The 15,150-nt window shown below is 39.1% G+C and overlaps 2 protein-coding genes across 2 annotated transcripts in view; one reads left to right on the plus strand and one right to left on the minus strand.

The window, feature by feature from the left end:
• Positions 1–5,701, plus strand: part of LOC144043356 (gamma-aminobutyric acid receptor subunit rho-1-like) — a 28,834-nt gene extending 23,133 nt beyond the window's left edge. Inside the window, exon 10 of the mRNA XM_077556903.1 lies at positions 1,937–5,701. Coding sequence (XP_077413029.1) covers positions 1,937–2,239 — 303 coding nt within the window. The 3' untranslated portion in view covers positions 2,240–5,701. The remainder of the gene's footprint in view (positions 1–1,936) is intronic.
• A 1,308-nt stretch (positions 5,702–7,009) lies between these two features.
• LOC144034126 (peptidase M20 domain-containing protein 2-like) lies at positions 7,010–14,822 on the minus strand. Its single transcript, XM_077542681.1, has 7 exons — positions 14,424–14,822; positions 10,404–10,552; positions 9,826–9,968; positions 9,369–9,523; positions 9,042–9,168; positions 7,562–7,669; positions 7,010–7,463 (listed from the first exon to the last, which is right to left on the minus strand). The coding sequence occupies exons 1-7, from the start codon at positions 14,820–14,822 to the stop codon at positions 7,309–7,311; spliced, it is 1,236 nt and encodes a 411-aa protein (XP_077398807.1). The 3' UTR covers positions 7,010–7,308.
• Positions 14,823–15,150: the final 328 nt, after the last annotated feature.

Raw genomic sequence — 15,150 nt, forward strand, 5'->3', positions numbered from 1 at the left:
TTGAGCAATAAGCATAATATCATGCATTCAATTAAAGCATTTAATGAATGTTTGCGTATCACATTTAGAATATTTGTTCAAAATATCGGGGGCATTTTTTTTTCTCCATTTTAAATTATGCAAGTAATTACCTGATTAGAAAAAGAGCAGGATGAGCGTGTGCAGTGGATAATTTTTTTTTGAAGAGGTCCTCATAACATTAAATGTCAAAAGAATGAACACATAACCGGCGCTCTTCAAATTTGGCGGGAAATAATGTTGACTAAAAAAAGCCTTTTTTTTGGGGTGATTATTGGTGATTAATCAGAATTCTAAGATGTGATTAATTTGATTAAAAATGTAATTGTTTGACTGCTCTAATATATATATATATATATTTGTAGTGTATAGTGAGACTCTGTTAAAGAGCATTAAAAAATAAATAAATATAAATATACACTTGGATATACAAATGCAACAAAATGATGCAAATCGGGGTACCATATTATACAAAAGGGCTTTTTTTAAGGTTGATTTTGGGGTGCGTTTTATACGCCGGATTTTACAGTACTCACTCTTTGATGGCGTGATGGAAGTGAAGAGAGGATCGCTTCAATACATTGTGCTAATCAATGACAAAAAACTAAATTGGCTCCAGCAAACCCGTGACCCGAATAAAGACAGGCGCCATAAAAATGGATTGGATGGATATGTCGTAATATAAAGCGGCTCTAAATTGGTACGGGCAATATACAGTATAAATATAAAAAGAATATAATCTGGTATGTTCATTTGCAATACATGTTTTAAAAATTGCATCAGTTTAAGCTTCTCCCAAGGCTACGGCCAATTATTGGTGAGAGTTCATCGCATGGTTGTTAATATAAAAAAAAAATCTGCCAAATGCAGAAGATAGATGCAAAGAGGTTTACCTCGCAATAAAAAAATAAAAAAATCAAATTTTATATATATATATACATATATATATATATATATATATATACAGTATATATATATATATATATATATATACAGTATATATATATATATATATATATATGCGTGTTCCATTTTTCAATATATACACTAGTGGAAACTTTTTCTTAAGATGTAACTTCAAACATTTAAAATTATTACAGTTTCACCCTGTAATTCCATACCTACATCACCATTACCAATACCAAGTACTGATACCACTAGTATTTATGATACATACAATTCCTATTAACCGAATGACAGATCTGTCTTTCTGACACACATTAGGAATCACTGATGTGTTGTCCATAGTGTAGCACCAATTTTCAATGTCAGATTGTTTTCGCCCTAAGTATCGGTGGCTGGTATCGGCGTCCTTCACGAGTACCCGATACCTTGAAATAAGGCTGAAATCGGCGTACTCATCCATCCCTAATAATTACAGTATAAATTTGTATCAGAACCTCTAGGGCATAATTATAAAGCAACCGAGTGAAGAACATTAAGCACTGCAGTAAATGATTTTGCCTTCTCGTGACACCGAACATCGCATTCTTATACCGCTGCAATAAATGTTTCATGATGGCAACACTTTATATTACTGCCTATAGTTTTTAAAACGAATTACAGTCAAGAGTGCCAGTTAAATAAATCAGCCAATAAGCAATGTGAAGGGAATTCAAAACTGGCACACGCGAGAATGAATAATATATGATGTTAATTTGCGGCGACTATTTTCTAAATTGCATCAGTGTAAGCCTCTCTCAGGGCCATGGCCAATCAATGCAGGCCTGGAGCTCACCCATATTATCATATTTCGTCTGGCAAATGCCAAGGCATATGGAGCCAAACTCACCCACGTACCCCTGAGAAAGATTTACAGCACTCCATAAATACCACCAGTTGTTTACGGTCTTGGGAGAAGATTAACAAATTAATAGTCATTTCTTTTTTTTCTTCTTTTTTACGTATTCTTGCCCAGCTGCCCTGCACGTGCGGCATCGGCAACCCGGACGACATGATGATCGACCCCCAGATCACCGGCTACGGCGCCATGGACGTCAACACCACGGGGAACTACTGCATGCCGGAGAACGGCGGACGCCAGGATCGGATTCTGGCTCAGGTGGCCCTGAACGATCCGCAGCTCACGGGCCAGGTCAAGCCCTCCAGGGGCTACGTGAACATATGGATCGACACGCACGCCATAGACAAATACTCACGGGTGGTCTTCCCCGGAGCTTACATCCTCTTCAACATCGTCTATTGGTCCATCTACTCGTAAGAGAGATCTGACACTTGGAGGATTTGGTGGAAATGCCACCGGGACCGAGGACCGCCGCCTTCTCAACAGCAGCCTCTTACAACTGGTGACCTGCACCGGTTCCGCTCCAAAACTGTGCGCACGCGTGTGTATGTATGTGTGTGCTGTCGTGTTGCGGCATTCACGGAAAGACATTTGCTGTCGCTTGTTGTGACAGGTCAAAGCAGCACTTTTTCATAAAGTCCTCCAGGGAGGAACAAATGCAACCGCCGCACAAATAGGTTTCTTATTATATATTATAAGCGTTAAATGTTTGGGGTCTTTCTATTTTTATCACAGTTGCTCCAATGTTTTATTAGGACCCAAGCACCAGATGACGTGAAGGACCTCTTGGAAATGCTCTTGGCTATTCTACAGATAAATGAATCGCCATTCGGAGGGGCCTCAACATGCCGGCACATTTTTCGCAAATGCGTGTATGCTGGTGAAAAATGTATTTTCGGGATCCCCGGCATGACGGCCTGAAACTCACTCAGTCACGTTTGGAGTGTGAGGCACAAGAATGACGTCATAGAAGCGCGACTGTTGTTGTGTCTCTGGTGCTAAATTACTGTAGCAACAGAGCTAACACAAGCTACGGAGTGGGCGGAGCATGGCATCAAGGTTGGATTGTTATTGAGAATTTCAGATTCAGATTGCTTTACTGCTCGGGAAGCCTGGCGGAGTTAGCTAGATGAAAATGAAACATAAGGAAGCGGTGTGTGTGGGGGGGGAGGGGTGTAGGCTCAAACGCTGTTTCTTGAAGTGGGCACAGAATCAACCTGGAATTTGCCATGGAAACGGTCACAAGGGCCTCTTCATCACAAATGACACATTGTGTATTCTGGTGAAAATGTAGTATTTCGGGTAGGTTGACCAGATTTTCAATATTAACTCATTCACTGCCATTGACGGTTATAGACGTCAAATATTAATTTTAACTATTTCTATTAGTTTAACATTTTTTCCCCCACTTTTGTTATCAAGAGTATGAAAACCTAGAATTTTCTTTATTGTACATTTAGAACAATAACAATTAATTCCAATTAAAAATTTCAATCGCCTCACGCTCCTAATTTTTAAATAATCTTTTCTTTTCTTTTTTTATCGCGTCAGGCGATTACATTTTTTTATTGTTATTAATCGCATGACTTCAATAGTTAACTCACGATTAATCATAAATTTTGTATCCGTTCTAACTGTACAATCATTTTTTTTCTAGGTTTTCATACTCTAAAGTGGGAAAAAAATGTTAAACTAATAGAAATAGTTCAAATTAATTTTTGACGTCAATAGCCGTTAATGGCAGTGAATGAGTTAAAAATGAAAGATACAATAGATTCACCCAGTTTTATCACTAGTCAATCTTTGTCATTATTATCGTGCTATCTTGGTTGGCAGTTGAACAGCGCTAAACAAGTTGATATCCTCAACAGTATCCAACCTTTTTTGGCTGTGCCGTTTACGTCAGGCATTGTAACATTGAAAAAAATGTTAAGAAAGCAGACTGGATAGTAGGACTACATTTCCCATGATTCTTAGATGCGAACACACGCCTGCTATGTAAGTCCGTCCTGCTAGCGATTAGATGCGGATGCGAGTGCAAATGTAAATTTGAAAGTAAATAGGTAGGAATCTATGAAAATGAATAAATGTGTCAAATAAATCGCTATGACAATTATGTGATTGACATACACATGGCACAAAAAACAGGATGCCGGGACGGGCCCTACGTAATATTAGAACAAATCAATGAGGTGGACAAAATCCACCAGGACGTGGAACCCGGGGCTCAAAACGGGATGTCTGGTCACCCTAATTTTTGGGAGTCCTGAGCACTGTAAAAAATTAAGAAAAAAAACTGACACCAGCATCACCAATCAGTATAAATTTGTGAAATTTGGTGGACATGCAAGTAAAAAAACACAAAAACAAATTCTGAATGACCCATGGCGAAATGCATCTCTTTTAGTTTGAAGCAGCCACGTTGAACAAATTCCAGGGCAAAGTCCTACTAGGAGGTTCACCCAAAGGATCCCAAATCACAAGCAAGTATCCTACATATTATCTGGGCACGCTAAATTGCAACGCTTTTCTAATTGTACGCTGTGTAATGTGAGCAGAGTATGGCATCAAAGCTTAATCACCAGTAAAAAAAAAAAAGAAAAAAAAGTTCATTACTGTGTTGCAGCTTTAATTATTCTCATTTTTCTGGCGACATTGACCCCTTTTGGGGGGGGGGGGGGGGTTTGACCCGCATGTATCCCGGTGAAAATGTATTATAAAGAGACCGGAACGCAACTCCCAAAGTCATTACTGATACCAATTTTGCTGATCAAACTTTAAATAGTAAGTCAGCCATTTTGTGCATGTCCTCATTCGGGTGAGCCGAAGTCAATCTGAGCTGATTTTGGACAAGTACACCCTGGGTTGGTTGTCAAGTCAATTGTGTGACACATAGACACTCATTCAAACTAGCATTCAATTTCACACCTATGGACAATGTAGATTCTACATGCATGTTTTTGGGATGTTGAAGGGAGCATACGATGGACGCACAAACTCCACACAGGAAGGCCTGAATCGAGATTCAGATGCTAAGCTAACCATCAAAGCTTAACTCATTCCTTGCCATTGACGGCCATAGACGTCAAAAATGAATTTGAACTATTACTATTAGTTTAATATTTTTTCCACTTTTGTTAGCAAGAGTATAAAAACCTAGATTTTTTTAATTGTAGATTTAGAGCCGATATAAAATTTGTGATTAATCGTGAGTTAACTCATGAATTTATGCAATTAATTACGATTAGAAATTTTAATTGCCTGTCGCCCCTAATTTTTAATAATCTTTTTTTTAAGCAATAATTTTTTTTAATTGTAATTAATCGCATGACTTCAATTGTTAACTCACGATTAATTATACATTTTATATGTGTTCTAAATTCTAGTTTTTCATACTCTTGTTACCAAAAGTGTAAAAAAAAAAGTTAAATTACTAGAAACATTTGAAATGAATTTTTTGACGTCTATAGCCGTCAATGGCAGTGAATGAGTTAATGATCATTTTGAAAATTTGCAACGGAAAATAGTGTTTAGACCTCGCTTATCACTTGCTCTGTTTTCCTTTTAGAATTGCATGGCAGCTGCGATCAAATGGTCTTGCGGCTCATATTTAGGTCCACGCGCCGCAGGTTGCCCAACACTTGAACAAGATCATTGAGAGGCACCGCATCACCTCTTTCTGCACACTTGCCAATCTGTCACACAACACTAAAACCCCTCAAGACAATCAGCACGTGAAATTTGACTCGATGTATGTTTCCTTGTGTGACTTTCGTATCAGTGCTGTGAAGCTACCGCGTTGCATCTTTGTGATTGGAAAATGTTTTGTTAAAAATCAATTACAAATGTAAAAAAAAAAAAAAAAAGCATTGGCTGATGTACCTAATCATTAAAATAACTATTTCTTCTTTATTATCACCTTGTTTTCTTTAACGTGCCTAAACTTTACGCCTGTTGGGACCATGTCTAAGTATTAGCGCAGGTAGTCTAACCTGATTTTGGCGAATTCGATCGAGGGCACACAGACAGATTATGGGACACGTAGTGGATTTGATATAGCATGCATCGAACCCTCTGAATCATTCACAAAGATACGAACACAAAATGCAGATCTGTGGTCAGTCTGGCCAACTTTACATCAACTTGCAGTCCCTTATAAGCGTATAGTATCTCTTATTAAAGCAAAATAAAGTTCAGCAGTTTTAGTAGGCTTTTCCTGACATTTTTTGTTATCACATCAAAAGCCGTGGTCTGTAGAGAGCGTTCACGGCATCAGAGGGATTTTGTTGATCAAACGTATGAGTCAGAAGGGTGCAAAAGAATTTCCAAGGTATTATTCATACCATGGAAGACAGTCATCTTTATTTTATTTTTTTCTGAGAGAGCTCAGTATTGTTCATTCGGTAATTTTACCAATTCGACATGTCATCATCATTGCTCTCTCTTTTTTAATTTTTTTATATATGTTTTTATTTTGTATGTGCGTGAGTATGTGTGTGCGTGTGTGTGCGTGCATGTGAGTATGTACTCATTAATTCACCTAAAACCTATTAAAAATCCCATACCGTTCACCTAAACCAAATACTTCAGAATCTAGCTAGAGTCGTGAGGTTGTCGGGAGACCCGAGGAAGGATCAAAGAAAAGAAAGGAAAGTGAAATCCAGCACCGACCAGACATCACCTACTACCCACCGGGTTACCAACCGGAATCTTTCACCAACCCCAGAAACATTTTAAATTCCAACAAATTAGGGAGACATCAAGAGACCAAAGTCGTGAAGACAGTCATCATTAAATGGACAAAATATGGCACAACAGAACTGGACATCCCTCCAAAGTTGACAAAAAATGAGAATAAAACTAGTCGGGGGGGCTGCCAATAGACAGAAAGCAATTGAAGGTTTAGCAGTAATTTCTAGTGGCTATTACGTACTTGTGACAACAATCTACCATCTTCTTCAAAGTTTATCAGGCCTGTATAACAACAATTTTCAATACTTGGATGAAAACGCTTTTCAATGAAGGACCTTCAATTTTCAATTCATATGCTCTATTGACTTGGCCGCCGAAGAATATTCAATGTGACTGCCTTTTACTAAAGAACAGCAATAAGAGACAGCATTCCTGAATGAAATTATTTTTAATGGCGACGCTTGCTGATACTCAGCTCAAGATTTTACGAAGAAAAGAAACAAGAAGCAAGAAAGATGATGTCTGTGAGCTCCACACTACTGATGTTAATCCAAATATTAAAATTGAGGGTTTTACTTACAACTGTCAATTAGCAATTTACTGAGACCTTGAAAATGATTGAGTCCTCTGCATAAAATAGCTTTCATACCTGAACGCTAAATGTCATATTTTTGTGAAAGCTTTTAAATTAAAGCCAGAAGCTCCTTTAGCTTCATTTGGATTCATTGCAGTTGGCATACAAATGTAAAATCCTTCCCAGACAGGCTTTTTTTCTTCCTTTCCATATTACTGCTTTAAATGTTGTTTATTGAGTTCTCTTGCTTCATCTTGGCCACAGCAAAGTCTTTTTTCACTTGGCTCAGCAGATGTGGGCTGCACACCACATCTACAGCTGTCATGGCCAGAGCTTTGGCCACCCTCAGGGTGTACATCTGGGCTTCTTCAGCGCCTGGCAAAGACGCAGCCGACGAGGAGGAGGAGGAGGGGATGGAATCACACGTGGTAAACAGGCAAACAACATGGTTCAAACTAATATTATTATGTTACCTGCTGCTGTGGCATATTCCTCGGTGTGAATAAACGCGTCCGTGCCAATGTAGAAGAAGGGATGGATGCCTGGGACCACGAACGACACGTTGCCGAAGTCGGTGGAAGCTGCCAGATTGGACGAATACGAACACATGCGTTCGCGTGTGTGGAAATGAATGTTGATTAATCATATCTTCAAGCGGTCGAGGCAAAGTGCACTACTTGGCTCGAAGGGCTACTTGCTAGTAGCTATCTGAAGTTGTCATTTTCAAAGTGCGGTTCATGTACTACAAGCCATGCAGGCGCCCTCTAGTGGTACACAAAATAATCACTGAATAAAATGTCCAAAAGGCACGTAATGTATCTTTAGTTGTTATTTTAATCCAGTATATTACAGTTTTTAAATTCATTTCAGTTGTATTTTTCAAACATATAGGTACATTTTTATTCATTTTTAAGTGAATCATTATTACATATACATGTCTATAAACAATTTTAATATTTGATCATGTACACAATATTTGTTTTATCGGAAATATAATGACAATGAATCGTTTATTAAATAAATGCTAATCCTCCCAATAATCAAATCCATTGACTGTGTGCTATTGACAGTGTTGAGCAGTAACTTGTTACTAGTAACGCATTACTGTAACTTAGTTACTTTTTTACAATAACTAATTCTCGACCACATCACTTAAATACAGTAACTCGGTTACAGTTACAATATGCTGCGTTAGTCAGTTACTTGAGAAATTATTCTTTATTTATTATTTTATTTTTTCGACGTGGAAATACGCTCATTACTTTACTTTAGTTGAGCATAAAGGAACAGTGTATTTTCTTTACAAAAAGTAACTAAAGAGTTACTTTTAATAATAACGTATTACTTTTTTTGTTTAAGTAATCATCATGGTAATTGAGTTACTTTTATAAATGAAGTAACTAGTAAATGTAACTAGCTACTATTTTTTAGTAACGAGCACAACACTGGCTATGGATCATTTCATAGATGACCATATTGCTCAGTTTGCTAACATAACGTGACCAAACCCAGAAAACAGGTGAGCCGTAATTGGTCGTTACCTGAGCTCTGAGCACCTGTGATTTTGAATCAACAGCAAAGGGGCAAAATGTGTTTTTAAAGGCTAAAATATATATATGATCTTCGAATAGCTGAAAATGCCTAAATGAGTCAAAGTACCCTTTTAATTATTTTTTTTTGATTTCCTAAAAAAAAAAAAACATTCATTTGTTGCAATTGTATTTCAAAAAAAATAATGTTTATCTCACATGGTTAAAAATTAAACAGACCTCGGCAATAAAACATGACTTAATAATTTGAAGTGTTTCTTAGAGGAATGAAATTATTTGGTAACATAAAACATGACATTATGAAGCTTTATTCAAATTCTTACCAAAATGAATTGTGTTGGCCATTCATTCTAGTCCACAACAACGTCTAATAATGATGTTGAGGATGATGATGATGACGTACCATTGAAGTTCAAAGGCTTTTCCGCAAACTGGATGCCTAAAGCTTTTCCGTTGATTTCATAGAGCTTTGCCAGCGTGTCGTTGGGCAGAATGTTGGAATAGACATGGCCCGGGTGACTTATATCCACCTAAATAAAAGACAAGTATGGAGGGTAAGAAAATAAAGGTGAGACTAATTATAGCTAACGTGGCTGGCATTCTACCACACCATTGCACTGTTTGTGATTCTTCTCAACTTAAAGCTAAAGGTCTACATTTCGATCGCATGTTGATTGGTTAGACAACACTGCGTGTACCAAATGTGGCTTATGACGTGACATACGCTTACTTGGCAACCGGTTGCCATGGCAGCAGCCATAAAGCAAGCCTCAATCTTAGCCTTCAGTTCAAAATGCTCCTTTAGCCCCGGCGCGCGTAGAAAGAATTCCAACTCTGAATAGGCGGGCGTAACGTTGGGCGTCACCCCACCGTGCTTGATGATGCCTGCGTGAAGAAGAAGAAGGACTACAGTGCCATTTTTATTGCAGGGATGTCGATGTATTTTACCATAACAAAAACAACAAGAAGTTTGAAACCATAGTATAATTAGCAGATAAACTACTAGCTAATTACTGCTAGCGAGCTTATTTTTTTCCTTTGGAGGCACTGTGGCATCTTCCACACTGTTCCACACAACTCATTACTGACGCTGGAGATAACATTAAAGATATCGTAGATGTAAAAAAAATCGGTAGCCTATGGGTGTACCCCACTTTTTTTGGGGGGGGGGGGTCTCTGAAGCGCACCTTGAAAGCCATTGCCGGGCTTCAGCTGCTTTCTCAGTGCCATGAGGTTGTTGTAAGCCAGCACGGCAGCATCCAAGGCGTTTATGCTCATCCAGGGACAGAATGATGCGTGACTCGCTCTCCCGTAATATTTCACCACCATGCTGAGAGAGGTAAAGATCATTTATAGGGCTCGAAAGAGATGACAATGCAAACAGTGAACCACTGTTTATCGCTGGGGATACATTCCTGACCCACCTGCAATAGATGAAAATCTGCCATATAGTAGGAGAGACCATTTAAAAATAAATGTATTTTTTATAGTTGAAACTCTCACACACACTTTTAACAACAGGCGCGTCAATTTTAATTGGGACTTGCCTGTTTACTGCCCAAAAAATCAATAGCTAAAAAAATCTCTGATTGGCAAACAATGGGCTCTTTGCACAAATCCACTACTTCCTGAACTCAATACCACTTCTTCATTTCCTGTCTTTCGTGACTGGACTAACTGATTAATCCAGGTGTGTCTGGTCACTGTGTTTGTGCAAAGAGCCCATCAGTAGCAAGGTGACATTGTAGAGTGAAAAGCAACTTACGCAGCTGCTGTAACGCCAGGCATGAAAGGTGCATCTTCCACTGACGGGTGGGCCATGAAAATGAGGTCGATGTCAGCAAATGCTCCCACGTTGAGCAGCTCGATCTTTCCTCCAATGTCCTCCTCAGCTGGTGTTCCAAGAATAGTCACCTGACCAAAGACTTGTCAGTGTCACTTCAATTTGCTACAGTCTTTACCTAAGTGCTAAACTACCCAAACGCCTCGTACCTGCGCCTGTCTGGAAAACTCCACCCATGCACACAGTTAGATAGCACTTTGCGCTAGACTTGCCGCAGAGCACAAAAATATACCACAAAGTCTCCAATGACCATAACGTGCACGTTTTTAGATACTTTCATGGGAAAACCGAGTACCAAGAGAAAACCGAGCTAACCCGAGCTAAAACAAAAATTGAAGCAAGAAGCTCAGAATTGTGAGACAGACATGTTAACCACAAAACTTTAATGTCTGTCAGGGGATTGATAAAATACACTATCTATCTATCTATCTATCTATCTATCTATCTATCTATCTATCTATCTATCTATCTATCTATCTATCTATCTATTTAGTGTTGAAGGAAATTATCTTTTCCTCAGCGTGTTCGTTTTCTTTCGGGTAGTGAGAATGTTGGTACAGACGCTCCCTTACTTACGAACATTCGAGTTACGAACAACGGTACATACGAACATGTCTGCGCGCATGCGCGCATGTCAAAAAATGTTCGGAAAGAGATGCTGTAAGTTAGATTTTTTTATTGCGCACCTTTTTCCGAGTACTGTAGTGCTACTTTCCGCCGCTAATAACGACGCTTGGCGCTGTGAGAGCTCACCCAGCATTGGAGGCTCAGCAACGTGTCGAGGAGGAGGAAGAAGAAGAAACGCCTGTCGCTCATAGATAAAGCCATCGCACTCTTCGAGCAGCAAGACCCAAATATTGAACGTTGCACAAAGGTTGCAAATCAATTGAATGATGCCATACAGTGCTACCGCATCATTTATGATGAAAAAAGAAGAAAACTGTGCAATCGTCGTTAGATCGCTTCTTTCGGCCAGTTTCTAGTAAATCCTCCAAGGAAGATACTCATCAACCCTCATCTTCTTCTCCTCGACCCTCAACTTCTTCCTACATTGAAGTTACGGAGGAGGAAGTAACTTTTGAAGCCCATTCCAGCGACGACGAAGAACCTCTCATGATATAAAATCCTCCTCTTCCTCCTCCTCCTCCTCCATCAAATCCTTAAGCATCGAGTACATCTTCCAAAAGTAAGTTAAACTTCATTTTATTTATCTTATTACGTACATGTACATACTGTGTGTGTCTCTCGCTCTCTCTCTCTAACATACGTAGTACAGTACTGTACGTATTCTCTTTAAACATAAATTATAATACAAAATATAGCACTGAAGCAACTTACGAACAAATTCACCTTACGAACGATCGCTCGGAACGTAACTTGTTCGTAAATTGGGGAGCGTCTGTAATCCGAATGCAGGCTGGAGATCAATGAACAGTTACTTTGAAGCTTTTATTTCTACAGAATATTCCGGGCACAAGTGAGTTCCAGACAATGGCTGCAGCCTCTCAAAAGTGTGAAGATTTCAGAGGACTTACAACATTCTTATACTATCTTGAAGGGCGGTACCACAAGCCCCCAGCAAACAGCATACCCGGAGTTCACCGGACATGAGATACTTTAAAGACATCATACTAACACATTGACTTCAACCACAGACAAATGGTCTATTGTTGTGGAAATAGAGGAGGCCTCCCAGACATGCCGGCAGCTAGCAGAAATCGCGACAACACTCACAAAGACACATCCACAGATAAAAGTTCTATTGAGGAAATAAGGAAATTAAAACAGTTATGACTAAATCTGGGCAGAAGACCCTCTTCATTAGCTAGATAGCTAGATAGCGAGATAGCTAGCTACAGATCACTAGCTAGTTGCATATCTCTCTCACTGCGCTGGCCTGTCCTGAAATTTGGGCAAACAGTAGAATACACCCTGGATTGGTTGCCAGTCAATTCCAGAACATATTAAAATTCTATTTATATTCAATGTTCAACAAATGTCTATATCACTGCTTGCTTTGGAGACCACCCAGTATTATGAAGTGCTTTCATGCAGGTACATTTTCGTGACGATCCACGCACATAGCTAACGCACGTTAACACTGAGAATGAGAGTCGCCTCCAGTTCCTTATTGATGTGAAAACGACAATTTTATTTCGAGAAAAGGCTAAGGCACGCAACATCGAAGTGTAGTAGTAAAAACACTTTATCCCACACTATGGCACAGCAACGTGTAACCCTAAAATTCGAGTGTGCTTATTTTTTATATATCCTTGAGGGGTTTTACTATTGCCGCGTGTGGCCTCTTCACTCCAGCAATTCTCTCAAAATGTTGAATTGTGCGTGTGGGGAACGTGAAACACAGCAGGAGTGTAAAGGAATTTGCTTCCTTTGGGAGGCAAACGAAAGGATGCTCTTGTTCTTTAAAGTTCAATCACGCCATGACAGCTGAGGTCTCCATAGCAACAATTGAGGAACATTCTTGGATGGTGATGGAAGGCCTTCTCTTTGAACATATTAATATGTTGACTGCAGTCTGCTCTATTCAGCTGGGTTTACTTTGTATGGACTTACTTTCTGTAAGTAGTTTCATGTTAATATAACTATGACAACAGTCATGGCCGGTCAAGAAAATTGGTTGTATGGTTTGTGCGTGTGCGTATGTATGTGTGTGAAAAAGGGACTTGGGGATTCAGCTGTTTCAATTCAATGATCCATTCATCCATTTTCTTGTTGTCATTACGGTTACAAATGAGCTGGAGTCTAGCCAGATGACTTTGGGCGACAGGTGGGGTACACCCAGGACTGGTCCCCAGCCTGTCGCAAAACAACACGCAATAAATAAACATCAAGTTGAATTCAAAAAAAAGGAAAAAATAGACCCTGGTTTGGTTTCTTAAATAATGAAATAAAAAATCCAACATCTAAACTTTGTTCATTGCTGTTCCTGCATCTTCAGCCAGTAGATTTGACTGGCGGCGTTTTTCATCGTTGTTCTTGTTCTGTAAACTGGTTTGCCATCGAAACATCCTAATGGAACTGGCATGTCGTCATTATTTCATCAATGTTTAAGGCACCTTCGATGATAGGGTTGAACAATTAATCAAATCCAAATTGATATCACGAATTTAGCAGAATGCAATAGCTGCAATTTGGAACAAAAAGAATGCTTCATTTTTGTGAGCATACTGCCTAAATTGTATTTATTTATTGATATAATCTTGATAAGTTCAGTGCTTTAAGAGTGTAGTACACATGTTTATATATAAAAAGATTATGAAACATGAAATGTTGAAGTGATAGAGGTGCATTTTTTTTAGTTTTTTTGTTTTTGCATTAGCACTGTAATCTGATTTATGACTTATTTTTAAACCACACTCATTTGTAGACTTTTGTGTCGTGTAGTTGTCCTAGTGTACGGAAGCATGAAACTACATTCGAACGCATCAGTCAAATGTAGACCAATTGCTAAAAATATAGCAATTTTTCCCATAATGCCACGGGGTAATGCCACAATTGCGCCAGTCAATATCCGCGGCATAATGGGAGCAAAATGCTAATTATACATTTAGAACAGATATAAAATAGATATAAAATTTGTGATTAATCGTGAGTTAACTAATGAAGTCATGCGATTAATTACAATTTAAAAAAAAAAAGGAATCGCCTGACACCCCTAATTTTCAATAATCTTTTCTTTTACTTTTTGAAAAACATTTTTTTATTGTAATTAATTGCATGACTTCAATAGTTAGCTCACGATTAATCACTAATTTTATATTTGTTCTTAATGTACAATTATTTTTTTCTAGATTTTTATACTCTTGTTAACAAAAGTAGAAAAAAATGTTAAACTAATAGAAATAGTTCAAATGAATTTTGGACGTCTTTAGCCGTCAATGGCAGTGAATGAGTTAAACTCCTCACATCCACTGAGGTTACCTTGACTCGCACTGAAAGTTGCGTCTGTCCCTCAAGGGCAGCTTTCAGACCCAAAGCTGCCGCCACTCCCACCTCAGCGACCAGGTTGTGGCCGCAGGCATGGCCAATCTCGGGCAGGGCGTCGTACTCGCACAGGAAGGCCACATTCAGAAACGGGTCTCCTTCCCCGCCTCCCACCGGACCCCAACTGGCCCGGAAGGCGGTGGGAATCTTGTAGGGACTTTGAACGCTCCAAGCGGGGTCCAAGGACAGGAAGCGCAGGAATCGATCCAGGGCGTAGTTTTCTTTACCGGCGAGTTCGGGATGGGCCCAAATATCCCGACTCAAACCGTGCAGCTCGTTCCTGTGACTGTCTATGGACGACTGAAGCAATTTCTTCATCTGTTCCGCTTGCTCCATGTTGTAAGGCATGTGAAACACAAAGCTATACATTAACCGGTCTTGCCTGTCTGTCAATTTCTGTATCCAGCCTGAGATCTCTTAAAGAGGAGGCAGAACCACACAAAAAACATTTCCTCAGGGTTGTAAAGAGTGTCATTCTATCAGAATGGCAACCTTGCACCATACAGTTTATATTTCACACCAAGAAGCGGTTTACTTGGAAAAAAACCCAAATATGCCTCATAATCTTTTGGGTTATTTCCCTGCTGTTTTATTTCCTTCTTGATGCCAATATATACAGCACATTCCAGACCCAAAAGATCAAACAACAAAACAAGCACAGGAA

The sequence above is a fragment of the Vanacampus margaritifer genome, chromosome 1 (assembly GCF_051991255.1).
Source record: "Vanacampus margaritifer isolate UIUO_Vmar chromosome 1, RoL_Vmar_1.0, whole genome shotgun sequence".
NCBI lineage: Eukaryota > Metazoa > Chordata > Actinopteri > Syngnathiformes > Syngnathidae > Vanacampus > Vanacampus margaritifer.